The following is an 18,938-nucleotide window of genomic DNA, read 5'->3' as shown; positions in this document are numbered from 1 at the left end:
CAGCACCAGGTCAGGCGAGAGCTCCTAGGGACAGAGAGAGGGTCAGGGCTGCCTGAGCACGCCCCATAGATTCTGCTGCACCCCCGGATCCGCCCTTCGCCGCCGGTACACTCACTCACCATGGCTGTTCGGTCCTCCCAGCCCTTGGCACGGTTGGAAGGGGCTTTGGCTTCTTTCCTATACGAGGGAAGTTGGTGTCCAGGCTCTGTGCGCAGAGCTATCCCATTTCTTGAGGACTCTGAGAATTTCTGTAACCTTGTTATTTCAACGTTTCTTCCTCTGACGAACGCTGGTTCCCTCCCCACCTCTTCCCACCAACCACCTCTCTTACTTCCCTTCCGGGCACTTTTGCAATGGCCAGGGACCATGACAGGAAGGATTCTGTTGGGCATCTAGAAGTTTAGCCCCAGCCAGTGGCAGGATGACTCATTCGTCCTCACTCTTCTTCCTGTGTGTTTGTGGAAGGGATGATCCCTAGCGCCAAAGGCCATGACTCTGACCCCCTGAGCCCACTACTGGGACCTCAGCCTCTGAAAGGGTTGTCGGTCCATCCTCTCCCACAGCCTTAACTATTATGGTCCACTAGCCTTCCAAGTCCATTCCCTTGAATGTGCACACGCATTCATCGTGGAGTTGAATTCCAACTCCCAGTGAACCTGTAGGACAGGATAGAACTGTCCCCTAGGGTTTCGGTAAAGAACAAGACTAGCACCATATTTTAACCAAAGACTCCTCATCTGGAGAGAAAAACACACAGACACATGATGTTTACAAGCTGAGGGAAGGACAGGAATGGGCTTTACTGACATTTCCAGATGGAACCAGAACCTATGGTGTCACTGACAAGCAGTGACAGGTGGGACTGATGCAGGTAAGACTCAACAATATAAACCCAGATGACAGAGCAATAAGTGCTCAGGCGCAAACCGAGCATGGGTGAAGACGGGTTGGTACCGCATATGCAGTGAGGTCCCCAGGAGTGACTGTGTGATTGAGGGGAAATGAATAGACAGACAGAGCCTGCAGGGTGCTCACCTTTCCAGAAGTCAGGAACAAGAAAAAAAGAGCGAATGTGTTCTCCGGCAGGCTTATACAGACTGAGGACGTGCAGGTGCTGCCAGTCACACACGTAACAAGGTGGGCAGTGTCTAAACCTTATGTCCCAGAGCTCATCGGAGGAGTAACCCAAGACCAGTATTGGGGTCAGGCAGAAGGGAGTCAACCTGCCTTTTGAGCAGGGAGAACAATAGAACTTGTTTGCTCTCAGAGATAGATAGCCTTTGGGGCATAGTGAGCAGCTACATGTTTGTAAGAGGCATCTTGAAAGTAGCACTATTATGCGGGGATATTGTGGGGATGAATTTTAGTCGGAAGAATGTGACTGGGAATCATCTCTTACTCACAAATGTGAAGGCCTTCCTCCACCAAAGGTGGCCTTCTAGACTCTTAGTTATGTGCGTAGAGATTTTGGCCACATGCATTCTCCTCCTGGTCCTCAGTTTCCCACAGGATGCCTTTGGGGGGGCTAGCCTCTTATAGCAGCAGTCAAGTTGAACATTGATACGAGAAGAACAGTCCGCAGCAACAGCCCATGCAAGGTTTACTTTTGAGTCTCTGCCCACCTCCGGGGAGGAGTCCAGGTGGCACAGTGGCTACATGTTGAGCTACGGGGACAGCAGTTCGAAACCACCAGTGACTCTGCAGGAGAAAGGTGAAGCTTTTACTCTCATAGGAGTTGTTGTTGTTAGGTGCCGTTGGGTTGGTTCTGACCCATAGCGACCCTACGTACCATAGAATGAAACACTGCCTGGTCCTGCACCATCCTCACAATTGTTCCCGTGCTTGAGTCTGCTGTTGCAGCCACTGTGTCAGTCCATCTCCTTGAAGATCTTCCTCTTCTTCGCTGCCCCTCTGCTTTACCAGGAGAAAGATGGGGCTTTCTACTCCTGTAAACATTTACAATCTTGGAAACCCAAACGGGCAGTTCTATAGTCCTTCTCCAGGAACTGGGCTCTAAAGAGTTCCCATCTTGGAAACCCACAGGGGAAGTTCTGCCCTGTCCTTTAGGGCCACTATGTGCTGTCAGTGATTTGATGGCAGTGAGTTTATTTGTTTGAGCTTTCCTACCACCTGATCGCTGTGGTGCAAACTAGACATTGAGATAAGAAAAGCAGTTAGCAGCAGCAACCCACCCGTCTCTGTCAGCCTCATGCTGAGCCTAGCCTCCAAGTTCCCTTCTCCAGCAGCACTGGCCCTGGTCTCCTCACTGTATCCTTTGGCCTGAGACCCAGGTACCTGTCATCACATGTTATACTAAGCCTTTGACCAGACCTCCAAACTATCTGCCTTTGCTTAGCCTTCTACCCACCTTTGCCTCTCATGTGAATTTGTACTTACTTTTATGGCAATGTGTGTGCCTTGTGTGCAATAGTTCCAGCAAAATCCTTTGGTTTATTGAGACAATTGCAAATGATTCTTGGCTTAGTAAGTTAATTCCTCCCCCAACCTGACATTATAGAAAGACACAACTGAGTGTGCCTGAAGGGTCATTGCTTCCAACGACTCCCTGTGCGTGCTCTCCACCATTGTGGAGGCTGTAAGTCTTGACGGAAGTGTGCAGACACATCTTTCTAATGCTGAGCAGCAGGGGGATTCCAACCCCCCATCTTTGAGCTCCAAGCCCAGTGCTTAACCACGGTGCCACTGCCTCAGATTTTTAACTAGCTTTCTTTCCCGTGAGATTTTAAACGTTCTCTACTGACGCTAAGGAGTAGAATTGGGCTAAAGAGAGGAAAATTCATCTGAAGTACAACTCCTTCACTCTCCCCCCACCCCCGCTTTCCTTCCTTGTTTCTTGGTTTAAGTAATAACTTTTTGGGAAGTACACATATTCAACAGAGACACGTTGCCAAGTACTTCCTTCCCTTACTATCACCATTTCTCATTCTGAAATGGGAAGCAGGATAGTTCTTTAAAGAAAAAAGACTTTTATTGATATAAAATTCACGTATCATACACTTCCATAATTAAGCCGCTTTTGAAAAGAGTTGTATAAACATCATCGCAATCAGTGCTAGGGCTCCCTCCCGGCTCCTGGATTCATTATTTGTTCCCCACTTCCCCTCACCCTCCTATCTGATCAGATGTGGCATTGATGATTGTCTTTATGCATCTACTCCTTCTGTGCTTCATAAACTGGGAAACCCACCAGAAACAATAAAAAACCAAACCAAACCAAAACAAAGAAAACATAATATAAAAGTAAAGAGTAAGAAAGAAAAGACCACCAGCAATCTTAAACTAAGCCTGTCGTGAAACAAGTGAGAAATGTTTTAAACCTAGAGCAAATTCAAGTTGGGTCAAGAGGGAGGTCAACTGATAGTTCCATCCACCCTAATCAAGTTTCCGACGATCTCTGTCAGATAGCAAAGCTGTTCTCCTCCCCCAACTGTGGCCAGAGGAGTTGTGGAAACAAGACATTTCTAACGCTAATTTCCTAGTTAAGCTATCCCCCTTGCTCAACACCCCCATTCTTGTATTCCCTGAAAGCCCACAGAAGTATGCTGATGGAGGATTCCTTATGACTCACCTGTTAGGCCAGGTTAAAAAAAAAGGTAAGTGTCCCGGAGGGTTACGTTAAGAGCCAGACTTTTACCATATCCCTCCCATTCCAGACCTACAGACTTCTGGGGAAAGAGCTGCATGAACATCTCTTGAATTGCTCCCCATGTGTCTAACGGGCATGACCTGATACTGGGAGCCATGCCCCATGGCCAGGTTAGGATATTTCTAATGACAAGCTGTGCATATAGGGACAATGATGCTAAATACATTTGTTCAGTCTGGTGTATAATCTGTTTTATCCCTGACTTTGTGAGATTTGAGCAAGTTCCTGGGTCTTAGATGTCTAGGCTCTCTCTTTGTAAAATGGCAGTGGGTTTGGTTTGAGTTTTCTTTGTAAAATGGAGATGATAATAATACTGTGCTTAGTAAAGTCTTCAGCACAGAGCCACAGCTATTGATGTTAGTGTTGTTACTTCCCATGACACCTGACCTGTTTTTGACTGGAGGGGAACCCCCGTGGCAGAGGCGAACTGCCCACAAACATTTCTAGGCTGTCATCTTTACAGAAGCAGATCCCCAGCTCCTCTGAACCACCAAACTGCCAAGCGCTTAACAGTTTACACCACCAGGCTTCCTGATATTGATGTTCGTGCTGATTGTTATTGTTCCTCCTGTTCCTCAGAGCCTTTGATTCTAGTGGGCTCAGACATTGGAAGCTTGGCCTCTTCAGCAAAGCCCATCACCTTCAGGAAGGCATTTTTGTTGTTTGTTTTAATTTTTATTGTGAATTAGGTGGGGATATGCATAGCAGATCATAATTTCGGGAAGGCGCTCTTTGGAGTTGGGACATTCCAGATTAAAAAGGACAATGATGTTTCTCCAAAGTGACCTCATGTTTTGATTCAAGAAACATCTATTACTACCAGCAATTAGGCTACTTGTTATGTGCCCTACTGAAATAAGGAACACAACGGAAGCAGGTACATGCACACCCATGTTCATCGCAAAACCATTCACATTGGTGGAAGAATGGATAAATGAACTTTGGTACATACACACGATGGAACACTATGCATCACTAACCAATAATGATGAAACTCTGAAATAACTCATAACATGGATGGATTCAGAGGACGTGATGCTGACTAAAGTTAACTAACCACAAAAAGACAAATATTATATATGAACACTTATTGAAAAAAATCAAGAAAAGGTTTCTACAAAAACAAACATCAAACCAGACTTTGATGGTTGCCAAGGTTGGAAGAGGAAAGGAAGGAAGGAGAAGTAACCGACTAGAGGCCCCACAGGTGCTAATTTGGGTGAAGGGGAAGATAATATCCTATATAAGGGACATGGGAGGTAGGGAGGCAGGCGGGACAGACAAAGCTTTGGGAGATTTGTTATGTTGTTAAGCTGTTGCAGGCAAAAATGACTACCTGCTATGTAATTCCCCACTTAATTCACAATTAGAAGTTAAAAACAAAACACTGAAACATCCATTGCCAGTTTACTAAGTTCCAGGCCTGATGCCAAGTCTTGGGATTCAGACATGACCAAGATACAGGCCGTCCAGTGCTCCCAGTCATTGGAGGAAGACAAACAGGTTACGGAATTACAGTTCTGAGGAAAGAAGCCTCCTACAGCAGGAAACTGGGCTCCTGGGGCCTCTGGAGGAAGGAACAGCTGCCCTTGTATGCGACAGGATATGGAGCCAGCTCCTTGCACTGTTACTAGTATTTTCAGGCCGAAAAAGTCAGAAAGATTGTTTGGACAGAGGTCACTGTCTAAGCTGACACTCTGTACAGAACATAGCCTTTGTTCGGAGGCTTCCCTTCCTCACTGGAAGCAAATTTGGGGTTTTACATGTCAACCTATCACACGAAAAAGCATACAAGCCAAAGGCCCCATCCTCAGCCTAGAGCATGATGGTTGCCCAGGGATGCATGGATGCTGGCCCTCGAGAGTAGCTGGGGAAGATAAGAGCATGGTCTGCAGCTGTTTTGGAACAGACTGTACATTTCATCCATTGACATCAATGTGTGGGTGGAGTTGGTTTCAAGAGAAGGAATTTGGTGTGAAGAACAATGCTCTCTCCCAAATTTGTTTTCACTCTTTTTTGGGTCTAAGTCAGTGGTTCTCAACCTTCCTAATGCTGCGACCCTTTCATACAGTTCCTCATGTTGTGGTGACCCCCAACCATAAAATTATTTTCATTGCTACTTAATAACTGTCATTTTGCTGCTGTTATGAATCGGGCAACCCCTGTGAAAGGGTCGTGACCCCTTTGGGCTTGAGGTTGAGAACTGCTGGTCTAAGTGCTCATTTTGTCAATATTATACGCCAATTGAAATTCATAAGTGCCATTAGGACTTAAGAACACATAGAAGAGCTATGGAGAAGGGGAAGAGGGGGAGACACATCAAAAGGTAAACCATAAGTAACAGATGTGGAAAGCATTTTGGAAGAGAAGTACAAGACGCTACAGACTTTCATAACAGGGACATTGGTCCTGAAGCTCTGAGCAGATGAACTGCAGTTGAGGTGTTAAATAAGGGAAGGAAACCAGGAGGGGACAGGAAAAATGTTCCTGGTATGTTGGAGACCGGGAGGCCTTGGGACAGCCCAGGTGCAGAGGGCGGCCAGCCGTGATGTGACCTCTAGGGCCCTTTATTCCGAGAACTATACGTTCCCCCACGTACCAGGAGACGTTCCGCCCCCACCCCGGCGCCAGACGCCCTAATCGTAAAAATTCCACAAGCTTGAGAAGCCTCTCCTCCCTGCACTCCCTTCCCCTCCCTGCACTCCCTTCCCCTCCCTGCACTCACTTCCTTATCTCCCCTGCCCCTTCACCTAGTTAAAAAGGCAAACGCTGTAACAATAAACTGAGACCTTGACACGAATTTGCTTGGTCTCGTTCTCCTTTCTCGCCCGTTTCTCTTACAGGCTGGGGTCTCCTCGTTCCCCCCACGAATAACTGAGTCCCGCGGGTCGGGGCACTGGTACACAGGGAACAGTCTGTGTGCAAGTCCCAGGGGTAAAAGGGCTGGGAGGGCTTGTATATGGAACAAAGAGAAGATTCCATGATAGGTCAAGTGAGGCCCGGTGCCTGTGAAGACAGGAGATAAATGTAGGGACTAGACACGCAAAGCCTAGTTGGGCTACAGTTTGGACTTTGGGTGTGAGGAACTTTTTTCTAAAATTCAGTAATCTCTCCTCTATGCTTAGTTGAATAGTAGTACTCAGCTGTCTGTGAAATAACTATTTGATCCTTAAACAAGCTAACAAATTTTTATGCAGGGCAATGAGATCGTTGCATTTGTTTAATTTTTCTCATCTGTGAAACAGGCATCATGTTCCTAGTCTCGAACTCTCAGTAAGGTAATACTGAACCTTCAGCCTTTGGGGCGTTGCCGGGCACTGCAGTCAGCGTTCAGTTGTAAGTTAACGGGGAAATCTCAGTACGGCCTGGTTGTTTGCTTTAAGTGTTCGTCAAGGCACTAGACTTTGTGGCGTGTTTGGGCCGAGGAGGAAGTTTTCCTGCTAAGTGAATGGTAACTAACCTAGGTCAGTTTGAGGTAAGGATGTTTATTTTCTTAGAATTGGGAAGTAGGGAAGCCAATCAGAGGCAGAGCGGGAGTGTCCGCAAGGTCGGCAGCTTTCCCCGTGCGCGCGGCGCTGGTCCAGTCCCCGCCCCACAGCGCTCCTGGAGCCCCGCCCCGTTCTGGCTCCGCCCCGCCCCACAGCGCTCCTGGAGCCCCGCCCCGTTCTGGCTGCGCTTCGCCCCGCCCCTTCCCTCCCGGCGGCTGCGAGGGCCACGCCATCTTCCAGCATCTTGGGCCCAGTTGCTGCGGCTCACTCAGCACCTGACTCCTCCAGCTCAGCTATGTGGAGGCGACAGCGGGGCCGTTTCAGGCCCGTAGGATGCGGGGTGGAAGAGCTACGGCGCTTCCGGCGGGAGCGGGAGTTAGGTGCGGGGGGGCAAGGGAGCCCCGGGGCTGGGGGGCGGGGTTTGACGGTCGAAAATGGGACGCGGAGGCGCCCTGGGTCGGACTCTTAGTCTGGGGGCCTGGCTTCTCTTATCCTCAGCGGGCTCCTCTACCCCCCAGCACTGCGGAAAGCGCGGAGGGACCAGCAGCTGGTCAGCAAGAGGCTGCTGAGAGCCGACCCCCCCAAGGAAGCCGGAAAGGTGGTCTCGATCCTTGGGGAAGCCGAGGTGAGAGGGCCAGGGCGGGGTTAGGGGCGCGTCGCGGTCCACGCCAGCTGGCACCAAGCTGAGACACTAGCTCCCCCTCCCGCAGTTCTAGAGAACTGCCCCAAACCTGAATTTGATCTAATGGGCCAAGCTGGGAGCCCTCATCGACACTCCCCTCCTTTCTCATTTCCATATAAACCGAGTCCCAACTTTTACTTAACGAGTTCTTACATGTCTCGCCTTCAAAGCTTGCATAATCATCCCTTCTCTGGATCCAACGGCAGCCTCCTCACAGGTTAACCGCATCTGCACTTTTGTGCTCCTGTCAGTCTTAGGAGCCTTATAAAAACACACATAAGCACCCAAATCCTTCCTGTGACCTGCAAAACCCAACATGATCTAGCCTTTACCTGTGAGGGTTACTCAGCTCAACCACACTGGCCTCTTTTTAGTTTCTGGAACAACGTTCCAGGGAGGCCCTTCTTTCCTGTCCCGTGGCCTTTGCATTTTTGACAACTAAAGTGGGTCCTTTGTGGAATTGGTGGCTTCTCTGTTTCTTACAGAATATGAGTCATATTATTCATGCATATTCTTGCCCCTCCAACTAGACTTTAAATCCACAATAAACTGCACTCTTTTTTGGTCCTTTGAAAACCCAGCAGCCTGTACAAGATCTAGCATATACAAGGGGATTTCAAAAGATTCGTGGAAGAATGGAAGTAAAAGATAATGGAGTTTTCCCACAAACTTTTAAGTCCCCTCATAGTAGATGCTCAATATTTATTAAATTAATCCAAAAAATTGGTTTTAGCAAGCACTGGATCCTCTGTGCCTCCATTTACATAGATAGCGTATGTAGTACTTAAGTCTAGGTTATTCCATTTGTGGGCTTTATGCCAAGATAGTGTACAGGGGCACTGAGAGAGAGATGAGAACATAGAGGCCCTTGAGGAAGGAGCTTACAGCCCAGATGTGATACTGTAATGGAAGGAAACTTCGGACACTAGAGACCCTAAGTTTTCCAGAGGAGTGGAAATCTGAAGTGAGTTTGGATCTGGGAACAGCCATCCAGGCAGAAGGACTAGTGCATGCAAAAGCTTGGAAACATGACCAAACAAGCCATGTTAGGCTACGCAGTGTAGGCCACAATGAGGAGAGGATGATGGTTAAGCCAGGCTAAAAGGTATAAATGGTATTCTTGAAATAACTCTGCATAAAGGTAGCAGGGTAAATACTTATTCCTGTTTTTCAGGAGAAGAAACAGGTTGAAATTTGTAAAGTAGCAGGGCTGGTATTAGAACTGGTTCTGATTCCATTCTGTGTGCTTCACTGCAAGATTGGTGCCAAGTAGCTATCTTAGTGGAAATGACAAGTTCTGGAGATGGTGTGATATCGGAGGACTCACAGGTGAAGTGGGTAGAGTGGGACTTGAGATTTAGTTCTTGGCTCCTGGGTGTCTTTCTTCCTCTGCCCTGGGCTCCAGATCCAGCAGTTCCTGCGGCTAGCCCAGCGGGGGACAGAGGAAAAAGAGAGGGAGAAGGCTCTGGCCAGTCTTCGACAGGGCTTGCAGCACTCTGAGACACAGCAGGCTTTCATCCGGTTAGTGTGGTGGCGTGATCGGTGGTTGAGGCTTGAGGAATGGACAGAAGGGGGGATGGGAGTGGGTGGGGTGGGGGTGTTGGTAGACAAGGGGTTGGGGAGGTAGGATGGGTCACAGGCTAAGCAGGGCTTTGGTGTTTACTCATGTAGGCTGGAGACTAGCATGCGGACTCTGGTTGGGCTCCTGACCAGCAACCAGGCCCTGCTGCAACTTGAGGCAGCTCGGTGCCTGCATGAGCTCTCTCATTCTGACCAGCCTGTAGTGGCTGAGGCCTGCCTGCCAGCCACCTCCTATCTCCTCACCTACCTTTCCAGTCACAGCTCAGACTTCACTGTAAGCCCCATCCCTTCCTACTTTGTTCTTGGCTTGGACTAAAAAGTGGTGCTTTGGGGTCTAGTTTAAGTTGACAAGTAGAAGAGAACCTGTGAATCTTGATGCCCACAGCCATGTCTATACCAGTCATCTCCCACCCTCTTGTGCCCAATGCCTCTACAGGCTTTCTCCACTGCCCTCTCCCCACCCCACCCTGGTATAATGGTCGGAGTCATGTAGTGAGCATTAGCAGTGAGGAAGACGGGCCATGCACAGTATTTCCCTTTCCCCCACTCTCAGGAGCTGTGTTTGTATACACTGGGTAACCTGATTGTGGCGAGTGAGGGTGTGAGAAGGCAACTCCTGCCACAGGGCATTGTCCCAGCCTTGGCTGCCTGCATCCAGGTGAGTACCTACCTTTCTCCCAGAGTCCCTCTCTCCCCTCACTCCTTTCCATATACCTCACCTGTTTTGATTAGGTAGCTCTAGCTTCTGCCCTGTGTAAAGGAGCTGAAAGTCTCAGATCTTAGGGCCTAGAGCAGTGGTTCTCAACCTGTGGGTCGCAACCCCTTTGGGGGGTAGAAAAACCCTTTCACAGGTGTCACCCAATTCATAACAGTAGTAAAATTATAGTTATGAAGTAGCAATGAAAATAATTTTATGGTTGGGGGTCACAACATGAACTGTATTAAAGGGTCACGGCATGAGGAAGGTTGAGAACCATCAGTCTACATTGCAGTCAGTGTCCTACCCACTCTGCTTTTAGTCCCCACATGTGGCTGTGCAGGAAGCCCTTGGATATGCCTTATCCCAGCTTCTGCAAGCCAAGGAAGCTCCAGAGAAGATAATCCCGTGAGTAAAATTATGTTTGAATTATGTTTGGGGGCCATCTTACTCAGTGTAGGTCCTGGGTGCCAGTTTCAGCCATTTCCAAAGTTGTGTACTTTGGTGCTGGCCGTGTTTGGCTGGGGAGAGCTTTGGATGTGGATACTCCCATCTGTTAATAGAGCAACTGGAATGTTGCCTTCTTGTGGTTCCTACTCATGGTTCTGCTTCTGCTGGCAGTGCCATTCTGGCCTCCACTCTTCCCCAGCACTTGCTACAACTGTTGCAACCAGGTCCAAAGCTGAACCCGGGGGTCGCTGTGGAGTTTGCATGGTGCCTTCACTACATCATCTGCAGGTAAGTCGAGTGAATTGGGAAATACCCAAGAACTTCCTGAGGCTTCCTCCCACGGTACTAGGGTTTTGAACTTCAGTTCCTGAACTGCTGTTTTCCCATCTGTGCTGCTCTCTTCTTGAGTCCGGGAGATACACACACACACACAGGTTGTTTACCAGCTTAACGATGGGATTAACTTCTTGATTCCTGTATATGTAGCCAGGTCAACAATGCCCTGCTCATTACCCTCGGAGCTCTGTCCACTCTGGGGCCGCTGCTGTTGGACTTGGCTGGGGCTGTAGAAAGAACTGAGGATGCAGGACTGGAGCTGGTAGGTGTCGAGGACAGATCTAAGGTCTGAGGGACCTTTCTTTCACACTACACCCCTCCTCTGTTGTACAGGTAGCCCAGTCTTTCTTATACCTAACCCCCAAATTGTCTTTGCAGCTAGCATGCCCTGTGCTGCGGTGTCTCAGCAACCTGCTAACAGAGGCAGCAGTGGAGGCAGTGGGCGGGCAAATACAACTTGGCGACGAGCGTGTTGTGGCAGCTTTATTTATCCTTCTGAAGTTCTTCCTCCAGAAACAGCCCAGCCTGCTTCCTGAGGGGCTGTGGCTCCTTAACAACCTCACTGGTATGAGCTCTCTCTGCCCAGGCCTGAATATTTAAACTAACGTGGGCATACTCCCCATGGCCTGAGCTGAATTGGCTAAGAGGGGGCAAGGGGCACAAGTCTGTCTGAGGACTTCATGACCATTTTTTTTCTTTCAGCAAATAGCCCTAGTTTCTGTACCTCTTTGCTCTCCTTGGATCTGATTGAGCCTCTCTTGCAGCTGTTGGCAGTATCCAACGTAGTGAGCGTGTTGGTAGGTATTGGGGTCACCAAGGGACTGGGTAGCCAAAGTGTAGTGGGAGCAGGCATGAGGCCTTATTAGCTGGAACTGGCAGGTGATGTGTGGTACGATGTCAGGACCAGACCAGTCTGGACACGAGTCCCTAGACTGTGGCTCACCGGTTCCAGGCATACCTCGGAGGCATTGCAGCTTTAGTTCCAGGCCACGGCAGAATCTCACAATAAAGCAAGTTACATGAGTTTTTTAGTTTCCCAATGCATATAAAGGTTATGTTGACACTATACTTAGTTTATTATGTGTGCAATAGCATTATGAAAGTCTGAAATACTGAGAACCTCCAAAATATGTCAGACATAAAGCAAGCACATGCTATTGGAAAAAATGGCACCGACAGGTTTCCTTAATGCAGGATTGTCTCAAATCTCCCATTTGTTAAAACAAAAACGCTGTATCTGCAAAGCACAATGAAATGAAATGATGCTTGTGCTAATGTTGGGCAAATCAACTTACTACCGTAAGTCTGTTTCCTTATTAGGGATAGTAATCCTGCCTCTGAGGGTACTTTTGGAGATTATAGAACATACATTTAAAAGTGCCTGGCAACAAGTATCTATAAGTTTAATGGTGATTTTTATAGGATGAAATAAAGAGCTCTTTATAAATAAATAAAAGTGCTTGACAAAACCAAATCAACAGTTCTCTGAAGGATGAGAATGTAAAGGGGCAGGGAAAGGATGAACAGAAATGAGGATGTTCATACATTGGGAAGAGTAACCAATGCCACTGAGTAATTGTATAAAATTTGTTGAATGGGAACCTAAACTGCTGTGCAACCTTTTCCCAAAACAATTATTTTTAACTTAAGTGCTTGGCACACTACCTGGCTCAGGGTCAGCAGATCATTGGTTTTCATTCTTTGTGTTTCTGTAGGTGCTCACAGTTCTGTGCAATGTTGCAGAGAAGGGTCCTGCTTACTGCCAGCAGCTGTGGCCAGGGCCCCTGCTCCCTTCCGTGCTGGCCATGCTGGCTGCCTCTGACACTGAAGTAGTGGGCCAGAGCTTGGAGCTGCTGCAGCTGCTGTTTCTTTATCAGCCAGAGGTAGGTTTCTTCTGGTTTGGGTCCCCAGTCCACCTGCTCTGAAGCCTCTGGTCTTACCATGGTAGAGATATTTCTTTGGACCTGGCTGGCTTATGTGGATTCTAGGCCAGAACCTTCATTCACCGTTTTAGGAAATGAACCCTCATCTAAGTGGTGGGCTTCATAGTTTGGCACTAATAGAAAGCTGTGGAAGTTGAGTCTTAGGGCAGAGACTCAGGCATGGAATACTTTTTTCTCCTGCCCCCAGGCAGCCCAGGCCTTCTTGCAGCAATCAGGATTGGAGGTTCTGGATAGACATAAGGAGGAAGCTCAGCTCCAGGACCGTGTGTTTGCTCTCCGGGAGACAGCTCTTCATGGGTGACTTTTTGATGCCACACAACCTGCTCGAGCTTCGCCAGCTTTTAGGGTCCAGTGGAGGTTCGGAACCATACGAGGACTCATGCTTTCTACTCCAACACCTAAACCAAGACCTTTGACTCCAAGCTCCTGTACTGTCCAAGCAGGAGGCCCAGAAGAACTCAGAATGGTCCATGTATTCCGGGACCCTATAATTTTCTTTTCATGTTTTAATAACTGATGACTTTTGATGGGACAGAATAAAGATTTATTTTTATATTACAATGTCTTGCCTCAATGATTGAACAGTAAGGGGTAGGGGAGTGAGGAAGAGGGCATTTTGAGACAGCATTTTACAGCACAAACTTCATAGAGAGCAGGGAAATGTGTCTTTCCATATTGTACTCAGTCCAGTAGAGCCCAGGCTTGGGCTGCAGCTCTTAACCCTCAGTCGAGGTTTCAGACTTGGCCGTGCAGCACGTTCTTCACAGCTCTGGTGACCTGGTCAGCACTGAGGTTGTTCAAGGAGACATTCTTCTCTTGGCCAAATGCTGAGGAGAGAGCGAGGTGACTAAATACTCTGCACTGTGGGGACTATGAAAGCACAGTTAAAAGGGAGGTTTTGAATAACCGATTTTGTGTGGATAGGAAAAGTACTAAAATACGACCAAGATGGACTTACAATGCCTAGAACTTACTCAGTAGGTCTCAAAGAAATCTAGGAGGCCTAGGTCCTGGGCCTAGGTTATCGAGGCTGACTGAGTGGCACTAATGGAAAGGCAGGCCTTTTTGTTAAGTTTTAGAGGGCACTCCCGACATTGTAAAGGAACCCACGTGGCACAGTGGTTACCCATTTGCCTGCTAACTGAAAGGTCAGTTGCTTCAGCCCAGCTGCAGCTCCTCCGGATACAGATTTGGCAGTTTTTGTAAAGAACACTCAGAAACAGCCTTGCAGCACCACTGTGTCCATGAAGTTGCTAAGAGTTGAAACTGACGTGAGGGCTATGAGTTGCTTTTTTGACAGGCATTTGTATTAACCACTGTGCCCAGTTCATTTCATTGGCTTAACCTTGTCTGGGTGTCTACTCTTTGGCTCCTAAAGCCCATCTAGCACAATACCTAACCCAATACACTAAAGTTACTTGTGACTGGCTCCCTTCTGGTCTACTGGCTCTTGGAGGAAGTTTGTTTTCCTCCTCAGACACACCTATTAGTGCAGATATCCACTGGTAGCTGAATGTATCTGCCCTGGGGGTGACTATCTCCTTGCTCCTACCTCAAATGTAGGATAGAGTTAAAAACTGTGATTAAGAATCCACTGTTCAATAAACAAAGACATCTCTCGGTATTTACAATGCACCAAGTACTGCACTGGTGGTAGATACAGAAGTAACCATGACAAACAACTTTGATGAATTGAAATGGGGTAATATGACTAAAAGGGGCTGGAGTTATGTTACTTGAAACCACAGGGGAAAATGGAATCAAAAGAAAGTGGATGTTTTTTCCCATGAACTTTTGGAAGCACCCTTGTATTAGGTCCAACTTGAGTAATAACAGAACCAACCAGAGACGGCTGGGAAAGGTGCACTCTATGGAGGGGGAAAAATGTGAAGGCTCAATTCTGTCATGTCTTAGCTGCAAAACCTTAACGTGTCTTCCTTCAAATTCTGTTCCAGTAAGTGCTCAGCACGGAATCACTGTTATAAAACATTGAGTCGCACACTATCTGGACCGCGGATTCCCACCACATCCTTTCCTCCCTGTCTGAGGCCCGTTTTGACAACAAAACTCAAAACCACAGCTCCCAGCCCATCTCCACATAGATGTTGCCACGGATACAAAGCATATGATAACTCTGAGAGCGAAACTTTGGGCTGCGACATTAACATCAAGGTCGAAGTCACAGTCCCTCTGATTTGGGGGCGCCTTTCTCCATCCCGTCCCTGCACCGGGGTCCCACGGGCTCACCGTAGCGGGCCCAGAGCTTGGCTTGTACATCGGAGCACTCGCGGATTAGGATGGGTAGGTCGGGATTCGTCTTCTTCAGCTCCACGTACTTCTTCTCGATGAAGTCCCTGCAAGGACGGGCGGTGGTGTGTGGGGCAGGCTTCCCCACCCCCGAGTAGAGGTCGTGACCCTGAGGTCCCCAAAGCCCGCCCGCCCGCTTGACCTCGCCGCCGCGCCTCACCTAACGCCCTGGCTACCCGGCGAGCGCTGACATAAGTGGATGCGAACCTCCCGAAGTGCCAGATTTGCCCCGACGCTTCGAGCAGCAGCGGCCGCCGCCATCTTCACACACACAGAAGCTCTTTGCCCCAGTCCCGCAGCTCGACCTTTGCGATAGGTTGGATGACGTAGGGGGCGGGGTAAAGGTCAGGTTTGCGATAGGTTGGATGACGTAGGGGGCGGGGAAAAGCATTCTGCTTCCATGTCATTGGCTAACCTTTGCCCCGCCCCCTACGTCACCCATCCAACCCAAACTCACTGCCGCGCGTCAATGCTGTTTCGTAGCGACCCCCTGTGGCTTTCCGAAGCCGTTTACGTGGAGAAAGCCCACTCCTTTTCCAGAGCACGAGTTGGCTCTTCCAATTTCTCTAGGAGCTGGCGGGTTGCTATAGCGATGACGCGTGGAAACGGCTGACGGCTGAAAGCGGAAGGACCACGGAACGCAAAGCACTATGGGTTGACTTCAGAGGTGTATTGTGGGAAGAATCTGTCGGGCTGGCTTGTTGTTAACCACTCGGTCCTGGCTGGCGTTGAAACTCCGCGGACAAGATGCCGGAGCGAGACAGTAAGGCTCGTGTTGTCTTGCCGCTCTCCCTTGCAGGGCTCGGGTCGCTTGGCGCGTTGTTTAACTTTATGGGCGTTGTTCGTCGGGATGGGTGACGCTCGGAGTCCACACAGTGGGGCCCGGAATGAAGCCGCAAGGCTTCACACCCTGTCCGCCCCGAGCTTGCTTCCTCGCCCTTAGTGTGGACAGGATCCCACCAGTCACTTCAACCTGGATTGCTCATATTCATTTCGCATATAGTGCTTTCGATATGATATTCTTGCACTCTGGTGATTTAGGGCCCCCACTGCGCTCCCACGAGGAACCTTGGGGTGCAATGAGTTACTATTTAAGTCTGCTCACTACGAGGTCAGCAGGTCAAAATCACCAGCTGCTCCAGGGGAGAAAGATGAGGCTTTCTACTCCCGTGAAGAGTTATAGTCCTGGAAACCCACAGGGGGCACTTCTACCCTGTCTATACGGTCGCTAGGAGTTGGAATCGACTCGATGGTAGTGAGTTTTTAAGTACTGTGCACCCAGAGCCCCGTGTATTTTCTCTTCTCGACACATCGTATTGCCATTGTTGTGATTCTTGCCTCACTATGTTGTATGCAATTTGAGAACAGGAAACATGACTATACTGTTTACTTAATAGTGCGTTGCCGATACATAGAGGCTCACAAAATTAATGCAATTCTTTTTTGCTAGGTGAACCGTTCTCCAACCCTTTGGCTCCAGATGGCCACGATGTGGATGATCCTCACTCCTTCCACCAGTGAGTGTCTTGTAGGGTCAGAGCATGAGCCTGGACATGGAGGGGTGGTGGTGATAACGGAAGGATTTTGAATGTTTATTCATCAGGATGGCCAGAAAACACCACTTGGCACATTGGTTTTGTGAACTTTAACTAGATGTGACCAACTGTATATAGAATTATTGAGGGGGAATTTGACAGGAAGGATTTGATTTTTTTTTTAAGGTGCTTTAGCTATATGCATCACTTTGCTGCATTTTCACCTAGAGATTTCTGCATGGCACTATTTATACTGGTGCATAGTCTTACACAGTACAACTCTTAGATAGTCCCATGTTTTCCTGAATTCATACAAATTCTACCATGAATTTTTGCCATAGCCATGTACTACTTGTTCTTTTTTATTGATTTCCTTTTAAAAAACTTAAATGCATTTATTTAAGTTGGAAGCTTAATGTCTCAACTATAAACAGAAGATAAGTAGAAACCGCCCAAGAAAAAGCGAGACCATTCAACACAAAATGACATTTCTCAAGGCTAAGTTAAGAAATAAATAAAATTTCCCGGTGATAGGTCGGTGCTAATTTGATCTTTAGGAAGGAAGTCTTTGCAGGTTTAGTAGCAGGGCAACCTCAATATACAGATGAGCTAGCATTGTTTGCTGAAAGTAAAGAAGCTTGACGTGCTTCCTGATGAAGATCAAAGACTAGAGCCTCCACTACGGATGGCACTTCAACAGCAAGAGGAAAAAAAACCAAAAACAATTGCCAATAAGTAACTTCATGATAAATACAGAAAAGATTAAAGTTGTCAACGATTTTGTTTTACTTTAATCCTAAATCAACACCCATGGACGCAACAGTCAAGAAATTGATCCATGTGTTGCCTTAGGCAAATCGGTTACAAATGACCTCTTTAAAGTGTTAAAAGGGCAAAGACTTAAGGTGCGATGTACTAGGCCATTTTATATGCATGTGAAAACTGGACGATGACTAAGGAAGAGTGAAGACGAATTGATGCATTCGAATGATGGTGTTGGCCAAGAAAGATGAATATACTATGAGCTCCCAGAAGAAAGAACAAATCTGTGTTGGAAGTACAGCTAGAATGTCCCTTTGAAGAAAGGATGTTGAGACTTCCTCTTGCTTACTTTGAGCATGTAATCAGAAGGGACTCGACCCTGGAGAAGGACAGCAGAAGGTCAGTGGAAAAGAGAAAGACCTTGATTGAGATGGTTTGACACAGTGGCTGCAACAATTGTGAGGACGGTGCAGGACTGAGGAATACTTCTGTCAATTTATGATATCCCACAACATTTTGAATGCTTGCCTTTGGCTTCCTGATGAAGGTCTTGAAACATATCCTTGCATAAAAGCCAAATCGAGTTACATTCTGGATTTAGGGATTGAGTGGATTTAGGGAGAGAAAGATGCCCTCTGGCAAAGAGAAACAACCAAGGAAGCAGCACCAACTTGGTTTTTGTTTTTGATCTATTGTGAAGGATTAGTAGATAATTCCAAAGGATATGTTTCTCATTGGGGGGATTAGTTTTATTAATAAACCCCCCAAGGTCAGCAGTTCGAAGCCACCAGGCACTTTTCAGAGGAAAGATGAGACTTCCTCCCCTAAAGAAACCCACAGGGGCAGTTCTACTGTGCTATACAGGATAGCTATGAGTCATATTTGACTGGATGGCAGTGTGCTTTTTGGTATGTGTGTGCCAATTAAAATAATTGCTTGTATCACCAATGCTACTTCTCTCACAGTTGGGATACACTATTACAATGTTTTTAATTATTCACCAGTTATTGAGCACTTACATTGTTCCCAAATTTTTTTTCTGAGAGGAATTTAATCTCCTTTACAAGCGGTCTTAGTGTTTGTTGTAGGGTCTGCATGACTTCTTTGACTTGACTGATAACAATAGAAAAACCTTATTTTCAGACACTATCCATGAGTTTGGGAGTTCTGAGTTCCACATAGGTTTTTAAGGGACAAATTTCTATCCTTAACACAGGCTTACATGTATACACCTATCTACATATACATAATATATATATTTTACCCATGATAGTAATTGGCCAGGCTAAATACAAGGGCCTTTTTTTGGAGATTGCCAAGGGAGGGAATGCAAAACGGGGAAGAAAAAGCAATGGACTAGACTGTTGATGTGAACTTGGGTGAAATGGAAGTTAGTCCACAAGAGGGAGAAGAGAAATCAAGGAAAGGGGAAAGGGTAAATTTGAAGAGTTTGATTAGGAGTTAAAATTGATGAATACTCCCACAACCAT

The 18,938-nt window shown here is 47.4% G+C and overlaps 3 protein-coding genes across 4 annotated transcripts in view; 2 read left to right on the top strand and 1 right to left on the bottom strand.

Moving 5' to 3' along the window:
• The first annotated feature begins 7,400 nt into the window (after positions 1-7,400).
• TMCO6 (transmembrane and coiled-coil domains 6) lies at positions 7,401-13,397 on the top strand. 2 transcript variants are annotated; one of them, XM_004696670.2, is made up of 12 exons: positions 7,401-7,535; positions 7,674-7,780; positions 9,243-9,358; positions 9,509-9,692; positions 9,972-10,076; positions 10,438-10,523; positions 10,737-10,853; positions 11,052-11,163; positions 11,280-11,466; positions 11,604-11,698; positions 12,617-12,784; positions 13,032-13,397. In XM_004696670.2, the coding sequence occupies exons 1-12, from the start codon at positions 7,451-7,453 to the stop codon at positions 13,143-13,145; spliced, it is 1,476 nt and encodes a 491-aa protein (XP_004696727.1). In that variant the 5' UTR covers positions 7,401-7,450; the 3' UTR covers positions 13,146-13,397. The 2 variants fall into 2 exon arrangements, with proteins under 2 accessions (XP_004696727.1, XP_045140804.1); XM_045284869.1 differs by having other exon boundaries at positions 7,410-7,535; positions 7,654-7,780.
• On the bottom strand, positions 13,372-15,439 carry NDUFA2 (NADH:ubiquinone oxidoreductase subunit A2). The gene is made up of 3 exons (XM_004697031.3): positions 15,312-15,439; positions 15,092-15,198; positions 13,372-13,671 (listed from the first exon to the last, which is right to left on the bottom strand). Exons 1-3 carry the CDS (start codon positions 15,410-15,412, stop codon positions 13,580-13,582), a joined length of 300 nt encoding a protein of 99 aa, XP_004697088.1. The 5' UTR covers positions 15,413-15,439; the 3' UTR covers positions 13,372-13,579.
• A 206-nt stretch (positions 15,440-15,645) lies between these two features.
• The window catches only part of IK (IK cytokine), a 13,940-nt gene continuing 10,647 nt past the window's right edge, over positions 15,646-18,938 (top strand). The window contains exons 1-2 of the mRNA XM_004696671.4: positions 15,646-15,914; positions 16,602-16,668. Coding sequence (XP_004696728.1) covers positions 15,899-15,914; positions 16,602-16,668 — 83 coding nt within the window. The 5' untranslated portion in view covers positions 15,646-15,898. The remainder of the gene's footprint in view (positions 15,915-16,601; positions 16,669-18,938) is intronic.

This window comes from Echinops telfairi, unplaced genomic scaffold (genome assembly GCF_000313985.2).
Source record: "Echinops telfairi isolate 266 unplaced genomic scaffold, ASM31398v2 ScPeMD7_7469;HRSCAF=8507_0, whole genome shotgun sequence".
Taxonomy (NCBI): Eukaryota; Metazoa; Chordata; class Mammalia; order Afrosoricida; family Tenrecidae; genus Echinops; species Echinops telfairi.
Note: the sequence above shows the minus strand (reverse complement) of the source record. Positions and strands in the feature narration are given on the sequence as shown.

Excerpts from the sequence above, each read along its gene's own strand:
- TMCO6 (XM_004696670.2), top strand. The coding sequence starts at position 7,451 with ATGTGGAGGCGACAGCGGGGCCGTTTCAGGCCCGTAGGATGCGGGGTG. Across the intron at positions 9,359-9,508 it reads ACACAGCAGGCTTTCATCCG|GCTGGAGACTAGCATGCGGA; the intron begins GTTAGTGTGGTG and ends TTACTCATGTAG. Across the intron at positions 11,164-11,279 it reads AGGATGCAGGACTGGAGCTG|CTAGCATGCCCTGTGCTGCG; the intron begins GTAGGTGTCGAG and ends TTGTCTTTGCAG.
- NDUFA2 (XM_004697031.3), bottom strand. The coding sequence starts at position 15,412 with ATGGCGGCGGCCGCTGCTGCTCGAAGCGTCGGGGCAAATCTGGCACTT. Across the intron at positions 15,199-15,311 it reads CCGGGTAGCCAGGGCGTTAG|GGACTTCATCGAGAAGAAGT; the intron begins GTGAGGCGCGGC and ends CCGTCCTTGCAG. Across the intron at positions 13,672-15,091 it reads CAAGCTCTGGGCCCGCTACG|CATTTGGCCAAGAGAAGAAT; the intron begins GTGAGCCCGTGG and ends CTCTCTCCTCAG.